At 33.2% G+C, this 23,292-nt stretch overlaps 1 protein-coding gene across 1 annotated transcript in view; it reads right to left on the reverse strand.

The window, feature by feature from the left end:
- Positions 1–23,292, reverse strand: part of LOC129235302 (hillarin-like) — a 112,445-nt gene that overhangs the window by 33,873 nt on the left and 55,280 nt on the right. The window contains exon 2 of the mRNA XM_054869031.1: positions 2,277–2,393. Coding sequence (XP_054725006.1) covers positions 2,277–2,393 — 117 coding nt within the window. The remainder of the gene's footprint in view (positions 1–2,276; positions 2,394–23,292) is intronic.

Consider the following 23,292-nt stretch of genomic DNA (forward strand, 5'->3'; position numbering starts at 1 on the left):
TTTGACATTTCATCATGAATAGACAACAGGACGGCGCAACACGCCACACAGCGCGTGTCACAACTGATTATTGAAAAAAAACTTTCGGTGAACGAATAATTTCGCTTAATGGACCAGTGAACTGGCCTGCGAGATCATGCGATTTAACTACGCTGGACTACTTTTTGTGGGGCTGTGTGAAGTCTCAGGTCTACACCGATAAGCCACAGACAATTGACGCCTTGGACAAGAACATTCGCCTCATATCACTCACATACGGCCCCCATTGCTGCAAAAAATGATAGAAAATTGGGCTTCCCGATTAGACGTTCTCTAAGCCAGCCGAAGTGACCATATACCATAAATTACATTTAAATAAAAATGGCAAAGAATCATCTTTCGAATAAAGCCAAATTCATGGCAATTGATATCATTTAACGGTGTTTTATTTGAATCCTAAGTTCTATACCTCTAAAAAAACACCCTTTACTTCAACAAAACCATGTAACCTGTGTCATGTGAGTTTGAATGTTAGACTGACAGAACTTCAGACTGATCCACACCCTCAAATCTGCCTGCCAGGATAGTTAAAACCCAGTACATTAAATTTGCGCCAGCTAGAAGAATCTCATTTTTCTCCAATGGGCGGATCCAGATTTTCGTTTCCGAAGGGGTCATTTCCGTAAGACGGTTCATAAGCCATTCTTGCACATAAATTTGAGATCGGGCCCAATTCCTTCGAACTATGAGTCCCGAAGCTTTAAGCTCTCTTTGATTACTTATAAATAGGGGTTATAACCTCAATGACCCCCTCTGGATCCGTGCCAGCTCTTCTCATTAATTCGATGTGCAATTTTGAATTTTAATCATCGATTTGTTACCGATTGGTCTCTGTCTTTTCCTTTTGAATTTTTCATTTTTGAATTTGCAAATAGAAATTAAGCATTGTAAACTACCTAACTAGTGACTATTTTAAAACAATGACGTTCAACTCAAGAGAGAAATGATGAATTTAATTAATTTCAATTTGCTAAAAACTAAAGGTATCTATACTCTAGTGTCTTGGGTCCAAACTGAATATTGGTCAATGAAAGGGGTCCGCTGCCTATAAAGTTTCGGAAGGCCTGATTTAGAGAGTTCGAAAGCCTCGAAATTCAATATAAGTTTTCGTTCTTGTAAAAAAATTAAAATAATGTTTGTCTCAGCCTATTTTTCTCGCAATGCGAACTTACGTTTAGCATAATAGGAATATTGTCTACAGGTGATCTGCTAGCTACCAAGAAGATAGAAATCATGATATTTCAGGAAATCGTGGCGTAAAATATTTTGTTAAAATTTCGGTCTGAAAATGGGGGAACCCACTTGCGGTTGCGACTTACTAGCATAGAAGGTAGGAGGGGAAAAACTTTTACACAAGAAAACGAAATAATTTTGTTCCTTTAATTTGTGACTCCATTTGTCATTTTACGAAAAGGTCTTCAAAATCAAGGCATCGTCAATTACTAATACTTTTTCTGAGCTTTTAAGGGAAAATAAATCTTAGCACAAGCCTTTTTATAAATACATTCTAAGTATCAGAATATTTTTTTCGAATGAAACCATAAAAAGGACATGAACAATAAAGGCGGGTCCGCAATTTCAAATTTTTCCAAGAGAGGAGGGGGGGGGGGGGGGCGAGGGGGAGGTTAGTCAAACGAATGTGTACTCAATGCACATAATATCGATAGACAACAGAGACTGCGCACACATGTATGGAAATACATCGATTTCTCAAAATCAGGGGGTTCAATTGCCCCCTCATGAGTCCACCGAAATCTGGGCCTGAACGTTTAAAACTTGGAAGACTTATCGAGTCTCGACTCAAAATATAGTGGAATAAATTAACTATTGTTGAGGCAAACTTAACCAGGTACCGTAGTAATGCCACGATTAGGATCTGCGTAACCCTCACAATGCTACCGGTTAGGTTTGCCCCTACAATAATTACAACAGGCTCCTTTTAACCGGAAATTTGATTTTAGCAGTTGTTTCCTTTTTCTGCCGCATCGATTTCACAGTGGAAGTCGATATTGAAGATCGTCGATTTTCACCGGGGAGTCACCGCACCGGAAATATTCGGTCTTTCGGCGATGTCTTTGGTGTGTGAATGTTGATATTCACCAGCTAAGGTCGACATTTCCTAGATTTCGGACCCTCACAGTAACATCGACACATTAAATTTAGCTTTCGAAACGGTGAGGAATAAATTTGATTTCATGATTCGCTTCCTTCTCAATATGAATGAAGCGTCGACTCACCTGTATCTGTTCTGTGATGTGAACTTCCTCTTCTTGACGCTTCTTCGCGAACTGCCGGTAGAGGGCGTCCTCTTCAGCACGGTGTCTCATTTCTAGTTTGGTTTGTGTTTCTTTATCCTGCAAATCGAAAAAGTAAGAAATTGAATAATGAGGTTAACATACAAAAACACAAAACCAGCATTTTTTTTTACCATACACCATACACAATGTGTAACCAAAACAATAATAGATGATTCACGCAAAAAGTTCTGTTTGAATATTTATGTTGCTCATTAAAAATAGTAGAGTGATGCATTTGTGGGATCAAACTTAGGGATTCCTTTTAACACTATTAGCCTAAAAACCACTGCATTTTTTTCACATGTTTTTGAGTAAAATTTAAGCCATAAAAACCTTTCTTTAAAATACTCCATAACTTGGCGTAATAAAATGTTAAAGTTTGAATTCATTCACAAAATATGCAAAAGAAAAAACGTATTTTATTTTACAAATTTTAAAATTTCTGTAGTTAAAAATCCTTTTAAAATGATTCAGATGATGAAACCCTCTTGTAACAAATGTAATGATAGTTTTTTTTTTTTTTTTTTATCATTGTTGATATTTGTTATCTCTATAAAGTCTTTCTTCATCTGTTCGCAACAAATTAGGTGAATTATGAAATACTTAACAAAAAATGTTTTTATATGGTAGACACTGTGCTATGGCAAATAGTATCTCAGGAACAAAAACCGATAAATTTTTGAAATGCATATTTCAGATAAAAAATGATGAAGCATCAAACACTTCATTGTAAAGTGTTCTCTAAACAGTAATAAAACATAATATATGCATTTGAAATTATCAATAAACAATTGCATATCTGAATATGATTTTTTAAAAGATTATATATTTAAGAAAAAAAATCATGGCTGAAAAAAAGAGCCCGTATCAATCTTCCAACCTTTATTTTTTTGGTTGTCAATCCCAAAACAAAAAAATCTTACAAAAATAAAAATAAGCAGAATGTAAAGAGTAAACTACCAAAAAAAAAAAGGGGGGGAATTTAATCAATTAATAAATATTATGCAGCTGTTTAAAGTTCATCTCCGAAAAACCGGACACCAGGTCTGAAGGGGTTAATTGGCGTACAAAGATGTAGTTGCGATATTACTCCAGTAGATCAAAAAGGAAATGCTCAAAATACTATTTCATCTTATCTTGCTTAGGTTAAACAGGAAATTACACTAGGGACAACATCGGTTTCAAATTAAGAAATGAAGAATAACTTTCACATAGAGTTTACGTATTTTTTCAATAAGAGCAATAAAACATTTTCCTGCTTAAGAAAAACTGGAGCATGTTATGCATTCGCGATGCAAAATCCAAAACACAATGCTCTGAAAAATGTAAATTCGGTTTTCAAGTTAATTTTAATTATGATTTCGGTCAAACGAAACAAGCCTCATAAGCTCAATCTAAAATAACGTACACAATGCATAATAATGTTTTCCATATTCGTGTGCAGAATAATATCGTTACCCTCTCCCTCTTTGTTTTTGTTCATCAATCTTTTTTAACGATGCAGAAAACAATTACTCACTACCAGTGATTGAATCAAGCCAAATGCAGAACAGGACGAAATTGCACAATTTGCTTTTAGGATCTATTTTAGCCATCTCCTTGCATGGCAACCACCAATTAAAAAAAAAATGCATAATGTAATGAGGCTACATTAATATTTTTTAACAAAGGAATACTTATTACGAACACGAAGAATTGTTCTTTTGAAACTCCGATGTATATTTTGGAAACATAAAATAAATTGAATCTGTTTTCCTGATACATACTGATAATGTGATATGCAGTAAATCTTAAATTTTGCTTCAAAAGTAGTGTATGATTTGATGACTTCAAAAAAGTAAATTTTCCTGAGGATTAGAATGCGGTTTTAGAGAAATATTGTCCATAACATTTTTTAAACAATTACAACATTTTTTCGTACTTAATTAAAGGATTCATTTAGGAAACAAAAGAGGATCCGTTTACGAACCACTTTACAAATTTCCGAACTTTAAAAACAGTCCCTACACAGAATTCTAAAACCTAAAAAGGGGATCCAGCATGTTTAAAAGAATTCAATCCTATTTTTCTAAACAAATTTCGATTATATTTTCTTAAAATAATTTATTTATTTTTACTCCAAATGTTAAATTTTTCTTTAAATGAAAGCCAACTTTCATAAAGTTCGAAGAGATATTCAAAGTTCAATTAGTTTTTAACAAAAAAGACAGCCAGGTACAGTAATTCCTCGCTATATCGTGCCTCGTTATATTGCCCATTCGGATATATCGCGCTTTTCGTCTGTCTCCCGAACTTGAAGGCTAAAGGGATCGCTGTTTATAATGACCTCGGTTATATGGCGCTTTCGAATATGTCGCGCTTTTTTATTGTCCCCCGACAAGAGCGATATATCGAGGGGCTAATTACAAAAATACCTAGAATAACACTTTCTATTTACTAGATTTCGTGGCTCTAACTAATAATTACCAATGAAAATTAGTGTCAAAGACAAGCTTTAAACTAAAATTAAAGCATTGAGTTGTTAGTTCATAATGCATCTGCAATTTTGTATTCTTTCTTATTCATTAACTAAGCTTATTTTTATCATGTTTCAACAACATCCATTAATTTGCATTATATTTAAATCTTTTTCCCCATATATTTTCCAGTGTACAAATTATAACCAAAATATTCTTCTCATGTTTTGTTTATCTTCATCCTCGCAGTTTCTGAAAGTAAATTATTTCAATAACCTACACTGTTTTGTATGTTGGAAAGTTTAGAACGAAAGTTTTCTACTCCGATTATTCAGATATTATTCTCCACAAAGTCTTCTTCTTGTTTGGTACATGATGCATTTCGCTTTTATTCCCTTGTTCCATCATATCTGGAGGGTGCGAGTAACTTAGAAATGTTGTTGTTGAAAAGGCAGCAAAAAACGCCGAAGGAATAACAAAGAGCAAAATGGCGGTTTAGCGAAATCACATTTACATATCTTTAACAGATTAACTTTGCTTCAACTTTACGTTTTGTGGCGCAAAACCTCAGAACACACACACACTTAACTTACATGTAAGCTGGAAAAGAAGCTAACTGTAACCTTTTATCTCTTAGGGTGAAGTGAAGTAAACGAGAATGAAAAGTCAGACGTAGTTCTACATCGAACATAAAAATAAGCTTTTAGCAAGTTGTTATATTTATAAAAATTAATAAAAACACTTTTGGTTATGTACAGCAATGAATACATAGGTAAATAAATCCTTATTCTAATTCGTATATAAATTTAATACTATTCTGATTTGTACAATAATTTACTATGTGATATTAGACTTTACAAACAAATAAGCAATGTTCGTCGATTTATATCAATCGCTATTTATATCATGATATATATCACGATATATTGTATATACGGCATATTGTATATATTGTATATATTTATTTTGAAAATATCATGATATTTTGGATATTTATCTTTCGAGCTACGACATTTGCATTGCAAAAATTATGTGTAAAGAAGTACAATATTAATTCTAAAATACATATAAACATCACATACTACGATAATCAATGGCAATTGCACCAATATAACATATAGTTTAAATGAAGTTTTTCATGTTTTAATTTAAATGGGTTTTATTTTTATGTACTTGATGATGTGTTTTCTGTGATTTTTACAGGGGTAATGTAATTAGTTTTTCAAAGTACGAGAATAAGGGGAGATAGGGTACGTTGGATCGCAGGGCACGTTGCACGGTCTCCAGGGCCGATCCCAGGGTGTCGGCCGCCCGTGTGCAAAGACCTAATGTGCCGCCCCTCAAGAGTAATTTGCATATTTTGACTAATTTTTGACGTCCATATAAATATTTCTTCAAATTTCTATATCAAGTTCTAATTTAAAAAAAATTAATTAATTTGAATTTTGACATTTTGAATTCAAATTATGTTTTTCGCAATCACGAGTGTGTATGTGTGCTTGCGTGTATGTGTTTGTGTGTGTGTGTGCGTAGTTGTGTACGTATGCGCGCGTGTGTAGGATATGGATGCAACCTGGAGACGGCTTTCGCTATAGGAGCAGCATCGTGAGGAGCCGGTCGACGGCGATGCTGCAGAGGGTGCTGGCGGGAAAATAAAATCATAGCACATCAAAACAGTCAAGTGAGAACAATAAGCAATCGTGACTGCTCAAAAAAAAAAAAAAAAAAGAAAAAAAAAAAGAATGATGAACCTATAAAAAGGAAGAAAAGTTTTATACAGTCGACCCTCGTTTTACACGGGGGTTACGTTCCACGAAAATGCCGCGTAAATCGAAACCACATAAATTGAGACCTAATACTGGTGTTAAAATAGGTATTTGGTACCGAAGATGACAAAATACTTCATTCTAGTGATGACTAATTGTGTAATAAGTTTAATGTGTACTTATATCGACTTCTTTGCACAACGTGTATAAAGAAAACATATACTAATTTCGTTTTCTGCTCGTAAAGAGGAGCTGGCTATGATAGTCTTTTGGCAGTCATTAAGAGCTTTTCTTTGTAATTCTTTGCAGAGCATTAACGCATCCATGACCACTTGCGTCATTTCCATGATAGAATTTTTCCTTCACTAACAAATCAGACAGATCATTTCTATTGTCTAGGAATGGCTCAAAATTTAAATGTGAACGTTTTTGGTTGTACACATCGATGTCGGTATCCTCGTTGGTTTTGATCACCTTTGTCACTCCTAAAAGCTCTTCTTCCTATGAGTTCTGAACTGTATGAGTTTAATAACTTTACTTCTGGAAAGAGCTCTGGAACAAATCGCATAAAATGTCTCCAGTGGCCCAAGCTCGATTATTAGCACGCCAAAATGCAGTTTATTACGTGTAATCTGCAATATTTAGGAGTTTGGATTTTGGAAGAGGGGAAAATTATATCTGTTTGCATTGCCGCATCCGCGTAAAACCGAAACTCATCCGCGTAAAATAAAATAAAGGTGTCAAATCTTAAACCGCGTATAATCGAAAACGCGTAAAATAAAACCCCCGTAAAACGAGGGTCTACTGTAGTAAGAAACTCCTTAGGTACCATTTATATCTTTGAAAAAAGTAATAGATACCAAATTTACTAGTCGTAAAAACGCATTTTATAGTCTGTCTTCGGTGACATCAGAGAAAGAACGTAGGAGAGGGAATCAGGGGAGGGGGGATTGCTCCCAGAAAATTATCGATATTGGCGTACTAAAAACAGTTTTAGTAATCTTTGGTTGTGTTTGATTGCAAGGAAAAAAGAGTCGGGTATATTCAAGGTACATGGAGAAATTTTCGAAATTGATGTCAAATATCACTATTTTAGGAACTTTTTCGAGACTTCAGAAGAAAAGTAATGTTGGAGTTCTCTTCTAAAATTCTTTCCAAATTGAAATCAATTCGAAGCTTTATTCGTGACCGTAGCTTAGGAAATATCGGCACTCTTCCCAAAAATTTTCCGAAACTGAAGTTTTAAACAAGCAGTTTTGTGTTATCTTTGTTGACGTTTCTAGAGGGAGGGAGATTCAATCATCTCCCATTGAAAGTTTTCGAAATTGAAGTTTAAAACGCAAATTTAGGCTGTCTTTGGTGACGGTAGGGGACTGGCGGCTTTCCTCCGGTAATTTCTCCTCACTATTGTTTCAAAAACCCATTTTTGGCTGTATTTGAAACGATAGGAGAAACGTGAAAATACTCCGAACCAAAATATTTTTCGGAATTAAAATCCATTTTAGGCTATTTTTGGGAAGGAAGGGTTTTGGGACTCCCAAGCGGATACTTCTAAAAGCGCAATTTTATGCTATCTTTGGTGACGTTAACAAAACTGAGAAGCTTCCGCGGATCTTTCGGATACTTTTCGATATTAATATCCGAAAAACACAACTATAGACTTTTGTCTACCTCACTTCTACGATTGATGGGTATATGCCCTAGCGCCGTAAAAAGTCACATAAGCCAGTCAGTTCTCCTCTAGAGTTTTTTAGAATCTGAAGTCCCAAAATCGTATTTAAGGCATTGTTTGATAACGATAGGACAAAGAGCGAGCGGGGTTCAATGTGCGATCACGAACTGTTTTTTTGAAACTGAAGTCAATTTTAAACTGAGGGGGTGAGATTAGCGCCTCTCTAAAGACGCCGATTCAGACTATCTTTCGTAGTAATGTTTGGGAATGGATTTCGGTGCCCTCCATCGCAAAAATTTCGAAAAAGAAATACGAAAAATGTCCTTAAGCAATTTTTGATGATATTAAGAAGGGCTGTTGTCTGAAAACACATTTTGGATTTTAAAGTCAACATTTTCAGGCTATGCTTGATTAAGTTAAGTTGGAAGGGGTGAATCAGAGATTTAATTGAGTCCTCAAGATCGGTGGTTCAAACAGCAAAATTTTCCAAAATTAAAGTTCTAAAAACGCCATTTTAAGCTTTCTTTAATCTCATCAAAGAGGTCATGGCATCCTTCTGGATCTTCGTTTTGGAGCTACGTTTCTATTTACTACCCAGGTCAGTTCATTAGTGATTTTAATTCGAAAAATGCTGTAAAGGGAGAACATTAAAAATTTTAGTTTGTCATTCATATATGTTTGACTCCCAGGGGAGTCGCAATTTTCCACTGTCTTTCCACACATCCGCGATTGTTGAAAATAGAATTTGTTGTTTGAAATGCTTGCGAGAGTATCTAATCAGTATAGCTTTTTAAAAATATAACATAAAATATGTCTTCATTGTTTAGGTCTATAAAATCTAGGGGGGTAAACATTAGTGGCCGCCCTGGGTCCTGATTGCTCCTTTTAAAAGGCACCCTTTCTTGCTTCAGGACGGGATCATTTCCCTCATCTCCCCCCCTTCCCCTGTATCCATGCCTGATTACCGGTTCTGTCATAAATTTTGCAACCAAATGAAGCATGTGTGTAGAGTAGATATTAATGGACAATGAACCAACACAATGTTCCCTAACAATCTATTTTTCTTAAACTATGCTATGCTGTCGAGAAATCAGCACTTACTTTGATAATTGAACATTTAAAATTCAGCACATTTATTTGACTTATTATAAGTTATCTTGTGAGAAATTCTTGAGGAATTTTGCTTGATTAAAAGAACTATATGATGCGGCCTGCGGCCGCCCCTTGCTTTGGCCGCCCTTGTGCGGTGCACACTCTGCACACCTGCTAGGATCGGCCCTGCCGGTCTCAATTATTTTAATGCTATTAATATTTTTTAATTTATTTTATGACCTGCAAATAGCACCTATGGTCCTACAAATCCTAAAATGAAATCACATGGTACAGTTATATTAAACAAATTTTATTCCAGAAAGTGTTATTTCAGTAGTCCTGAGTAATTTTCAGAAAACTGTAACTTGATTCTTTTTAATGGTTTTCATCAAGAGTGCGAGAAAAAAAAATTGAACTTCTTTCTTAAAGTAAGTTCCTTTAGTTCATGATAATTGACATTTTTTTCATTTTTTGTCAAAAAGAAAAAAGTTAAGACAGCACTTTTGCAGACCAAGAATGTGGGGTAGGTTGGTTCACTCTTTGTGGGGCACATTGGACCGGACAAACCTACCCTACGTAATTTAAAACTTTTTTTTCTCTTTAATCTCAATAATTATAACAATTATTTTAAGCGTTTGTATGTTATAAATTCATTTCATGTTGCACATGTTTCAAAATAATAATAATAGAAACTTAGGGTAAAAAAAGCAAATATATATTTTATAATTATTCAACAAAAATTATACTAAATTAATTTTACCAAAAGATTTATTTCATATCTGCACTTTTTACTACTTATATTTTAAACTATATTTCTAAATTTTTGCAGACAATTGTTTTCTAAGAGTAAAATATGCAATAAATGCTATAATAAAGTGCCTGTAGTTAACAATTTTTTTTAAAAAACAAACATTCTACATAGAAACAAAATAAAACAAATAATTGATTAAAGGAATACAAAAATACACTTTTACTTAAGATTATCTCATTTTGGTTTTAGAACTTAAAGATATGCTAACTTAAAGCTCTCAATTTTATTATACTTTGTCTTTGAAATATATGATATTAGTATAATAAGATTCTTTTCTTTTTGGAGTTGTTTCATGCAATGCAATTAAGAAAAAAAGAGCTACCCCCCCCCCCCCCCCCCCCAAGGAAATATTGATGTAACTTTGCATAAAAGTAGCATATGACTTATCCTTCCTAAACCCGGTCCCAGTCCAATAAAAGTGCTACTTCCGAAGCTCAAGAAATAACACTTCATTTAACGCATCTTTAGTTAACTTTAATCTGCATTAATTTTCTTATGAATATTCAATAATTGATTTTTCTTTTGATTTTTAAAACATAATTGTGTACTGATGGTGAATGCCTATCGTTGTTTTTAAATAAAGATAATTTATCAATTAAAATCAATTTAATATGTTGTATTGATCTTTAAACTTAATATATTTTTCACTCTACAAACAAAAGAGAATAAGTTAGTTACAACGTTTGATAGAAAATATCACTAAAATTATAACAAATGTTGTTTGAGTTATGCGGTCCAACGTGCCCCACCAGATGGACCAACGTACCCCACCCGTGGGGCACGTCGGTCCACTTTACGAGGTTCCGTTAAAGAATGAATATAAAAAAAGTTTATCAATTCAACACTTTCAAAAAAAAACTGTGTTGTTGAGAAGTGTTTAGTGAAACAAATTGTGGGAAATCAAACTGCTCATTGAATTTTTTGATGAGATAAAAAATGATAAGAAAAAGGCGAACCAACGGCCCTTTCTTCCTTTTAGAATAGTCAGTATTCAATATAATGTCCAATATAGATATTAGTCATAACTTCATTTTCAAAGCATTAAATTATCACATTTTACAAATGATTACAAATATCATTCATGGAAAACTCTCGTTTAAAGTACGCACGTTTTTCATGAAATGCACATTTATATATAGATACTGAAAGAAGCACTAACATTAGCGGAATTAAGCGGACCATGGTATAGCTTATGAGAAATATGGAATCTGTGGAATTATCATACAAATTGGAATCCGTTTCGTTTACATTACAAAAAGAAATCTTTGCGAATTTCTCAGTCAATGACTCGTAAGATTTTTTTTAGAATGCATAATAATTATGAAAGATTCGACTTTGATTGAAACATTGTTAAGCAATTTCGTAGAAAATATGGAAAACAATGAAAGTGCTCAAATTAAAATCGAATGCTTGCATAAAAAATGGCGTGAGAAGAAGAAACCACTACAAAGAATTTTAATTTTAAACAAGTGTTTAGTCAAAAAAACTTATTCATATATCAGAAAGGGTGCTTTTTTATCAATTTTATTTGTTAGTGAGTAAATAAACTTACTTTTTGCTAATTTTGTTTCTTCAAAAACTACAAAACGAATGATACTCGAAGCACTAGAAGCAATTAAAGTAAAACGCGATTATGATGTGCTGAATCACACTTGCTTTTGCAGATAAATGATTCCACTTTCCTTTTGATGTATTCTCAAGAAACGTAAAAATAAATAAACGAAAGAGAAAAACCAGAGAATCAACGAGACGTGTTCTAATGAGCGTCCATTCACGGCAGACAACAAAATCAAAGGTTTTTTTTTTTTTTTTTCATTTCGTTTCGTAAAGTAGATCTTAACGCCAGATGACCCACTGACCGCCACAATTTCCCTACTCTCTAATTGACCGCGAAGGGTCAACGTCCCAGCAATACCAAAACGTTGATCTGGACAGATATTGCCATTTTGAAAATCTTTCTGACAATTACGAACTTACAATCATATAAGTTAATTTTGAATCTTGCACCGCTTCATACTTTTTAGCCTAATTAATGTCAAGAGAAACTGTTAAAAGCTCAATGCTTGACAATAATGAACTTTCAATCATTTAAGTTAATTTTGCACCCCGAAGGTTGTCATTGCATCGCTTCATATTTTATAGCGTATTTTACCTCAAGAGAAACTGTCAAAAACTTAATGCTTGACAATAATGAACTTACAATCATTTATGTTAACCTTGTACCCTGTAGCTTAAATTTGCAGCACTTCGTATTTTTTAGCGTTTTTCATCTCAAAAGAAATTGTTAAATAATCAATGCTTGACAATAATGAATTTACAATCATTTAAGTAAACTTTGAATCCAGCAGGTTAACCTCACACTGCTTTATATTTTTTAGCGTATTTGACCTCAAAAGAAACAGTTAAAATCTCAATGCTTGACACTAATTAATAAGGTGGGCCGAAATAAGCCGAAAAAATTTTTTTTTCGAAATCAGTTTTTGGATAGCTCGCAAAAGTTGCGTAGTGAGCTAGTTAGCACTCACAAAAAATTTCTTTGATATTAAAAAATATCTAGCCAACGCTATTTGACACTGAAAAACCGAAAAAAAAGTAAAAAATGAATTTTTGTCGATATTTTTTTTAAAAAACTAAATTCCAAATATTTTGCTAGAATGCATCTAAAATGCCATATAATGAGCCAGTTCGAGCCCATAAAATGTTTCATTGATTTTAATGAGCATTTAACCGCTCCTTTCTGCAATCAAAAATTGGAGAAAAATGAAAAAATATTGAATTTCTTTAAAAAGCAATGTGAAAATTATTTTTCAAAATTAAATCATAGACTAATTAATTAAATAGCACTATTAATCATAGTAATTATTATCACGCAATAGTATCATACATTTTCTAGAATTACATATAAAGATAATAAAGTTTTGAAAAAGAAATCTTCAAATTTGATTTATAGTACCTCAGGCATAATGAATATTATTTTTTGGAATAATATTGTCCCTTGTTATCAAATGATGGAAGTTCTTTCCTAGCTTGAAGTTTGGCACGAATGTATCCATCTCGTGCAGTTTCATCACGAACTTTTATTGCAACTTTGGTTATTAGTTTCACACAACGTTTCACAGCTTGCATGTGACAGGGAAATTTCTCGAAAGTGAACTCTGTAGGCTGTACTTCGCACATTTCTTTCAATTGTTGGTCTATTAGGTGCATCTTTCAATTGTTGATCTTTTAGATGCATTGTAAGAGGTGGCTCTGTAACAACAGTTTGCCCAATCAACTAAATCAACATAATCAACAGCTTCAAAATTGAGTTTAGGACTCTTCAAAAATCGTACACCATCCGAGCTCTTCGTCTTCTTATTTCTAGAGTTCAGAATGCGCCTAACTGCTAATTCCCGAATGTATTTTCTTGAGTCAAACAACATTGTCAACAGTAGCTGTTCAGGATGAGCGAAATATGCATTATTTGAGAGAACTTTGAAAAATATCTCCTTAACGTTGTCTGGAAACTGCCTTGCAAGAGAAATCATTTTCCAAAAATGTTGGGCACCATACTGGCAGTTCGGTTCCATTTTTATTTCAAACCACATTGGAGCATAAACTAACATTACATACTTTACAAGCATTGTAAGATTTTCTGATGGAGTTGGTGTGCCTATATACAAGCGTATCAAACGGTTTGCAGTTGTCAGCCATCGCGCATGACGGAGTTTGCCTGAGCTACTCTCAGCCATGTTAAAAGGACAACTACCATATTTTACGGTAAGACAGATTCTATACAAATATTGTTGTTCAGTACTTAAACGTTTTCTATCTTCCATGTCCAAAAACAGAAGATTGCAGTCAATTTTATCAAATTTGACCACCGGATTTTTTTTACAATCTCTAAGAAGTTGTCCGATAGCTCCAGAATATGAATGTGGCCCCTTTGTGCAACCGTCCAGTTCCAGAATAAGATGCCTCAGTGGCAACTTATTAGTATACAGCAGACATATGTTCCACTGTAAAGGTCTTTGGAGATATGTCTCAAGTAAACGAATTACTCCACCTTTCCATCCCGTATTTACATTTGTTCCATCGCATCCAATAACCGTTAAGTTAAGCAAGCTCATATTATACTTTTTTTGCAAAGCCTGTAATACCTTGCGATTTTTTTTTTTTTTTTTTTTTTTTTTTTTTTGCACTTTCAACAACTGTTAGTGATAAATGACCGATGTACTTGCTACTTGGCTCTTCTATCAGTGCTACATGGTGCTTCAGATGCTAATTTTTGATGGCTAGATGTCTTTTGAGGGGTGTCATCTCTGCGGCCGTCAAAATACAAACTCTTTATAGCTGCCCCTTTAACTGCTCTTTAATCCCTTTCTCTTAGCTCGCTCCTTTTTTTATCGACTTCTCTCCTTATACTTTTGTTTTGTTTAGGAGAAACTAAGTCAAAATCAGCGAGAACTGCTGTAGCAATTTTAGCCCCTGCTTTATTTGAAGCGCCAGTTAGATCTGCTGCTAAAGCTGTATGAGGCATAGAAAGTCTCATTTGACTTGCTGTTGATGGCGCATCAGTTCGCTTACGTTTTCTTGAAAGCGGATAATTCAATTTAAAATCGTCATCTGTATTTTCTGTGCTTTCTCCTGATTCAAGCTCTGTTTCAGGTTCATTCAATGTAATATGACTTTCCTTAACCCTGAATCCACTTGTGCTGGTAACTGATATGTCTTTCTCCTCCAAAGCAACACTTCTTTCAATTTTTTGGCATCCTTTTTCTCTTTTTCGTAGTTTCTGATTTGTTACCCTATCCATTTTTACAAATATTCCTAAACTAGTGGTACCCGCACGTCTTTGCCCGTAGTAGGAAATTAAAAGGTCATTTGGTTCACCTGTATGTAATAACACAAATAACGGATGATAAATTTCTCGCCAATTGGCTATGTTCGCTCGCTCTCCCATGTTACGGTTCCACGTCATGATAATTTCGTAATTTACTCGTCCATCTTATGATAATTTTGCTCCGGAAAATGTTCTTAAAATTGAAATAGAAAAAGAACAAAATCGAATTTTTGAAAAATCGCTTCGAGATGCACACCCTCATGCTACAAACTAACTTAGTGCCAAATTTTATGAAAATCGGCCGAACGGTCTAGTCGCTTTGCGTGTCACAGACATCCAGACATAAATCTGGACAGACAGACTTTCAGCTTTATTATTAGTAAAGATATTCTACGAAATGTATAAAAGTTTGAGGATTTCAACTAATTCACTGACACACACACTTCTAATGTTTGCTGAAACTAGCTTCAATTTTTTATTTCTGCCCCCCTCCTTTTTCTGCAAAAAAGGGGTTGAAAAGTGCATTTTCGCCCTTTTTTTCAGTTTTTCAAGGTCAAATAGCGCCGGCTATATATTAAACAAATTTAGCGAAATTTTTTATGGTTAATAACGGGCCCATATAGCAACTTTTCCGCACTATCCAAAAACAGATTTCCAAAAAAAGTTTTTTCGGCCCACCCTACTAATTAACCTACAATCATTTAAGTTAACTTTGAACCCTGCAGGTGTAACTTTGCACCGCTTCATATTTTTTGGCTTTTTTCACCTCAAAAGAAATTGTTAAAAAATCAATGCTTGACAATAATGAATTTACAATCATTTAAGTAAACTTTGAATCCCGCAGGTTAACCTCACACTGCTTTATATTTTTTAGCGTATTTGACCTCAAAAGAAACAGTTTAAATCTCAATGCTTGACAGTAATTAACCTACAATCATTTAAGTTAACTTTGAACCCTGCAGGTTAACTTTGCACCGCTTCATATTTTTTGGCTTTTTTCACCTCAAAAGAAATTGTTAAAAAATCAATGCTTGACAATAATGAATTTACAATCATTTAAGTAAACTTTGAATCCAGCAGGTTAACCTCACACTGCTTTACATTTTTTAGCGTATTTGACCTCAAAAGAAACAGTTAAAAGCTCAATGCTTGACAGTAATTAATCTACAATCATTCAAGTTAACTTTGAACCTATCTTTCCACCGCTTCATATTTTTTGGCGTATTTGACCTCAAAAGAAACTTTGCTCGTCCACGATTTGAAAAAAATCTTACTCAAAAGCATGAACACACACACACACGCATAATATCCAAAACGACATTTCTTGCGTGAATTTTGTGATTAAATTTTAAAACTTTATGGTTTTTCTGAAATGCTTACTTACTTATGTATACGTATAATTATTGCATTAACTAGCTATCTACTATCTTCACATTAAATATTTTGTGCAAGCTCCATTATTATCAAGTAAATTTTATTTATTAAAAAATTTATTTGTTATTAATTTATTATTTTTATTTTGTTAAAAAAAAGAAAAAAAAACTCATCGGTCCGCTAACTTTTTCCTTAACGTTCCGTGAGTAAAAAGTTTATTTATTTATTTATTAATTATTTCATTTTAAGAAAAAAAACTAAAAAGACAAATAGGGGTAGGCGAGGGCTTCACAGGTCCGTATCTTTTTTTGAATAAATTTTTGGTGCTCTGCAATGTCCAGTTTTTTTTTAACTCCCTGTTTCGGAAATTTTTTTCAAAAGGTTTTTCCGGTCCGTGGTTCAGAAAAGGTTGAGTAACGCTGCTTTAGACTCATAAGTGAAAATGTAAAAGATATATTGTTAAAATTAATTGTTTTGCCAAACAGCATTTTTATGAAGCACATGAACATCACAAAATGGCCTATGGATGGGATTAAAAAGCAGGATTTGAGATGTTATGGTTAAAAGCTTGAAACGTTTACAACATTCATATTTTGATAAGTGAGATTCAGTTGTGTTAAAGTACCTGAACCAATGTGACGGAAAAAATCAAAGTAGGTTACATGGTGCATTACACATAAGCATAAACTTGTATCTTCTCTATAAACTACATAATCGGCAAGCAGTACAACATAATATAATGATAGCCATTTGTAATACAAGTTATATAACGTATGCAAATTTAGAATACTCCCCTAGTAATCTTCGGTATTTAAAAAAGAAATTTCCATGCACTGGGAAATAAGCATTGCTTTGTTTTGAACTAAATACACGGATGGGCGAACAAATGAACTGAAGCGAAGAAAGAATTCTCGAATTCGAATTCGAATGTTTTCTTCTAATCCGTCCTTTTGTTCCCCGTGAATATGCTTCAAAGAAAGAAATTTAAGTAATATTTTAAAATGATCTAACCAACTACTAATGAATATTTTAATGTGTAGCTCAGATGGTATAATTTTGTAATAACATGGTTAACTGCTTGCATTGAAGTGAAAAGAGAAATATTTTATGCAATTTTTGAGTCAAACAGGCTATGATGAAAAGAAATTTATGATTGTTTCGTCATAGTTTTGTCTCAAACATCATTTCATGCGTATTCACGATTTCAGTTAAATGCTTTATCTCGGAAGGCAGCATCTTTTAAAAAGAAAACAAAAGTGACTTATGAAAGTTTGAAAAACGTTACCCATCTTATGTTTTACTAGTATTTTGTTTTGGTTGGTCACTACGTTAATACCGTACTTAATTAAAACGATTTTTGACTGATAATGCCAAAAAAGATAATTCATTAAAGCTAAGAGTCGCTCCCTTTTCAAAGAAGACATCATATCAAAAATAAAGATGTTACCTTTTCAAAATAAACGATTCAATTATTGTTCTTTAAAACGATTTAATCATCAGTACGTAGGTTTACAAATTTTTGACATTGTTGATCTGTAAGTAATGGAGTTGGACATCATTGATATGTAGGATTCACGTTTTTTTTAAATATTGTTTTTAAGATTTTCAACTTTTTCAGTATGTTTTATTTGTCATTTTTTTAAATATTACAGTTTATAAAAGAAGAGGATTTAAAAAATGCGTATTTGAAGGGCACTTTTATGTTGACCTCAATGTAATGAAATTTTGTTATAACTTTAAAGTAGTTTATCAAAAGTAAAAAGGCATCCTCATATAAATAATAGCCGATGATCGAGTAACCCGGGTGTTTCAACAATGAAACTCGCGCCACGGCATGATAATTTGATAATATGTTTCGATAATGTTCAAATGTAAAAGAGAAGCAATTTTCACCTATCATATCCTGACGGGCGACTTTCTAGTTATTAAAATAATTGTTGAACCTCGTAGTTACATTTAATGAAATAAATACGACAGGCAAATAAAGAAGAATTCGAGAGAAAGCAAACAAATATTTTTGTTTTAGGAAATAAACAAAATACTATGTCCTAAAAAGTAAAAATATAAACAACAATGTAAAAAAAAAAAAAAACACACACACACACACACACACACAATTTGGAAAAAAAACAAAAAATGCAGAGACGTGTTTTGAGGTCGCAAGTTTTTCAATTGTCGTGTTTTCAACGCTGAAAGATGATCTTATCGATAAAACGACATCAATCAAAGGCATTTTCCCGGATGTCTTTTCCTCTATAAAACTCATTTAGCAATTCAAAATTTTAAAAAAGACAGCGGTATTTAGTTTCATTGTAAGTTTTCCGTATGTTTTATATAAATTTGTAGTGCTGTCTGTAAAAATAATTTTTAAAATAGAAATTAGAATTCGATTGCGTAATTGTTAAGTCATATTATCAAAAGAAAAGAAATGGGAAGACAGGGAGAGAAAAAAAATTAAGTAATTGTCGGAAAGGAAATATTCTTAATTATAAAGAAAATAATAATGATAAAATATTTATTGAACAATAAATGATATTTTGATGTGGATTTAACGCCTTATTTTTCAACAGTTTTAATTAAAATTGCATTAGAGACATGTGTGAAAGCCTGAACTGCCACCACTTAATTTTGAGCGTGTACGATTATACGATTTCAAGCTATCTACGGTGTGGGTAGGCAAGCGACAGTATCTGCAGAAATAAGTTTTCGAGATATTTGAAGAAATGTGAGTTGGATTCAATACTAACAGTAGGTAAATGCTGGAATTAGACGGATTTTTCGCACTCTTTTTTCAGCGGAAACCAAATAAGCAAGCTTGTACGATAAAGCTAACGAACAACAGATGACAAAAATACAAAAACATGAAAAATGAAAAATTTGCAGTTACTGCTCTTTACCTACCCACGGCAGAACAGACTGACGGTAAGACTTATTGGTGTTTCAATCATGACGCAATTATGACAGCTAAAATTCATGTTGAAGAAAAATATTTATTTTTCTTTTCCTTTCCCTTCTTCTTTTTTTTTTTTTTTTTTTGGCAAAGATTACTGTATAAAAACATTAAAAAAAATATTTTAAAACAATTAAAATGATTTTTAGGGTGTATGAAGAAATTTAAACATTTCATATACTTAATATTTTGCATAATACATAACACTAGACATAATATTTTGCACAGTTAATACGTATATTGGTATTATTTCTTTCATCTATTAATCATTCAGTTGTAGTTTCCAAACTTAATTTTATTTAAAACATTGGAAAGTAATTATCGCATCATTTGTAGATTTTATTTTCTTGTATTATGTAATTGCCTTTTGGAAGATTATTATTATTATAATTTGAAGTAACAATAACTTGCTAATTATCATTATGAATGACCAAATTTGACCCATTGAGTAAGAAAAATTATTTTTTTCAGATGTTTGAAAAGAAAAAGAAAAAAGAATCTCAAAATTTTAATGCTAATTATGGTGATCATACAGAATAATAATTTTACTCAAACATTTAAGTCAATTTCAATAAAATGTATTTCCTGCCAAAGCTTAAAAGTTGAAATTTGTGTCAAGCTCTCGCCTTTTGAGAATTGCCTTAAAATATTTCTGAAAACATTTCTACTTTTTTTTCCCAATATAAGATGTAACTGTGTTTTAATGATTATGTAATTGTAATTTAAAGTTTTTTTAAAGGTTCGTATCGCTGTTCCGGTGGAACACTGACGCAACTGCAAAAAGTGCAATTTTACAGTACAACTAAATACAGTAGAACCCTGTTTTATATGTTGGTTTATTTTACGCAGTTTTGATTATACGCAGTTTAAGATTTTACATCTTTATTTCATTTTAAGCGTATGAGTTTTGGTTTTATGCGGATGCGGCAATGCAAACAGGTACAATTTTCCCCTCTTTGAAAATCCAAACTCCTAAAGACTGCAGATTACACGTAATTAATTGCATTTTGGCGTGCTAATAATGGGGCTTGGACCACTGGAGACATTTTATGCGATTTGTTTCAGAGCTCATTCCAGGGATAAAGTTATTAAACTCACACAATTCAGAACTCACTAAAAGAAGAGCTTTTAGGAGTGACAAAGGAGGACAAAACCAACGAGAATACCTACATCGATGACACACAAGCAAAAACGTTCACATAGAAAATTTTGCGCTATTCCTTGACAATAGCAAATTATGTTTCTGATTTGTTAATGAAGGGAGATTTTATCATGGAAATAACGCAAGTGATCATGGATGCGTTAGTGTTCTGCAAAGAACTACAGTGAAAAATTCTTAATGACCGCCGAAAGACTATCATAGCCTGCTCCTTTTTATAAACACAAAATAATTTATGTTTTCTGTATGCATGTTGTGCAAAAAATCGATATAAGTACACATGAAACATATTATAAAATGAGTCATCACTAGAATGAAGTTTTTTTTACCTAACCCATATTTTTACACAACTATTAAGTATTAATTTATGCGGTTTTGATTTACACGGTATTTCTGTCGAACGTTACCCCCGCGTAAAACGAGGGTCTACTGTATACATGAAACAACTTCATACAATAAAACATAGTTTTGTTACTGCCTTGGTGGCTAAAAGTTGAAAAACAAATCTGTCAGTGTTCTTCTGAATGAAGAGACTACGTTTGGACCCAGTGAAACAAACTCATTTTCAATTAATTTTGCAGTTTCGTCAATGTTCCACCGGAGCAGCGATATGTTCAAAATTGTTTATTACTTATTTTTTAATTTTTTTCCAGTTCATTCCATTCTTTATGAACAAAGTGCTGTTCGTTAAAGTTTTGCAATTTGTATCACACATGTTTTCAATTTTAAATACTAAAACTTGCCAGAGATGGCGAGAATCACTGAATGTGTTCAATTCATAAATGTCATGACATTTCGATCGTCGTGGCTGGCCAGGATTATGGCATCACCAGTGATTCTGTGCAAATCGTTTAATATTCCGAGTAGAAAACGATCGCTATAAATGCGTCTGGATGGTAAACAACGCCCGCATAATAAAGCGTGGGTAATAATTCGAGGGTAGGAATCTGACCTAAATCGCTCAGGCCATTAGAATCTCGGTTACATTTTCGTTACGAATAGAAAGCAGCACAGAAAAAAAGTAATTCAAAACACTTTCATTGAAAGCGACCTGTAATTGTAAACGTGGAAAAATAAAGCTACAGCTGAAACAAGAACTCTTGAACAATAAGAATGCAACTCAAAGCTGCTCAAACAGCTCATCGAATGCGGTGTCTTAACATAGCATGGAAGAGAAAGTCCAAATTGGCGTTGAGAGTCAGAAACGTCGTAGAAGAATGGAAATATTTTTCAGTATATTAAAATAATGGGGTGAAGGATTTCATGTAGATGGGAGATGGAAAATGATTACTAAAAATTTTAATTGAGAAAAAACATTTACAGGATGCGGGAGAAAAAAACTTGAACTTGAACAACAAATGTTTGCATCATCGAATAGAAGTAAACTAATTTATTTTTAATGAGTGTGTTCATTTCGTTTTGGATACAACTTTAGTTAGAAAGTATTTTATAATGTATATCCTTGTTTACGTATTGTTTTTTGGCTTTTTTACAATGTCCAGCAAAAGATCTGTTGTTTAAGCAAAGTTGTTTTCGCAAAGGAGAACGACACCGTCAGTTTCCCTTCACCCTGATGGGAGCTCACTGTGACCTCCTAAATTTTTTTCTTGTCCATCAAACTTTATTGACTACTAGTTGCACCCGCGCGGCTTCGCTCGTCGTAGAAAATTAATTCTTTTGGTTCGCCTATATATTTACAAATAATGTATGATGCATTTCTTGCCAATTAGCTTGCCCATGTTATGGTTCCACGTTATGATAACTTCGTCATTTACTCGTCTATCTTATGATAATTTTGCTCGGGAAAATGTTGGAATGAATTGGAATAGAGAAAAAAAAAAAAAAAAAAAACGAAATAGAATTTTCGAAAAATCGCTTCGAGGTGCACACCCGCATGCTACAAACTAATTCTGCGCCAAATTTCATGAAAATTGCCGAAAGGTCTAGGCGCTATGCGCGTCGCAGAGATCCTGACAGACAGAGAGACTTTCAGCTTTATTATTAGTAAAGATAAAGATGCGACAAGTTTGGAGACTAAGTGCAAGTTTGAGATTTTTTTCCCTTTAAAGAATTTTATTTTCGTTTTTTCTTTAATGATGCCGTATTTTATCATTCGGTAAAATTGGAATTTCATTCGGTTTTATTTTTCTTCCCTATGATTTCAGATCGGGGTTAAACGTGATTTAGATTTAGTACTTTTTGAAAGAGAAACGGTTAATAGCCCGAGGCTACGTCACATGATCACGTGAGTAAATGACGTCACAATCGCTTCGAAAAACGTGATATTTTCTTCGATCAGGAATGTGAACTGATGTCTTCCCCTTTTATCAGCGGTACTTCGGCGTTATCACGCAATAAATGGGTGAGGCTGTGATTGACATTGATCAATTGAGTCGTTTCACCTCTAGGCGTTGGATCAATTTTTGCTATATCTCAGATAATTAACATAATATATTTTTTAACTATTACATGTGTTAAAGTTACTCTTGGGGGGAAAACTGAACCAGAAATAATGTTCGAATCATCCAACATTTTCCACGGTAAGACATTTTGAAACAAAGCCCTGATGGTGCTAGAACAATATTTTCGAAATGTAGATTATGTCCTTTGTAACATCAACGTTTCTTGAGAGTAATCAATGTTCGATATATAACGCGAATGTTACTGATTTCGAACTTTACACCAAGCTAAAATTGGAGATGAGTAATTGTAAGAAGAGGTTAGAACGAAGCGGTTTTTGATAGTACACACCGTAATATTTTTGAACTAAATAATGCACCTATATTGATATTACAACTGAAGCATCGATGAAAGTTTAAAATTTGTGAATCATTTCATCATCAAAAAAGGCTGC

The sequence above is a fragment of the Uloborus diversus genome, chromosome 2 (assembly GCF_026930045.1).
Source record: "Uloborus diversus isolate 005 chromosome 2, Udiv.v.3.1, whole genome shotgun sequence".
NCBI lineage: Eukaryota > Metazoa > Arthropoda > Arachnida > Araneae > Uloboridae > Uloborus > Uloborus diversus.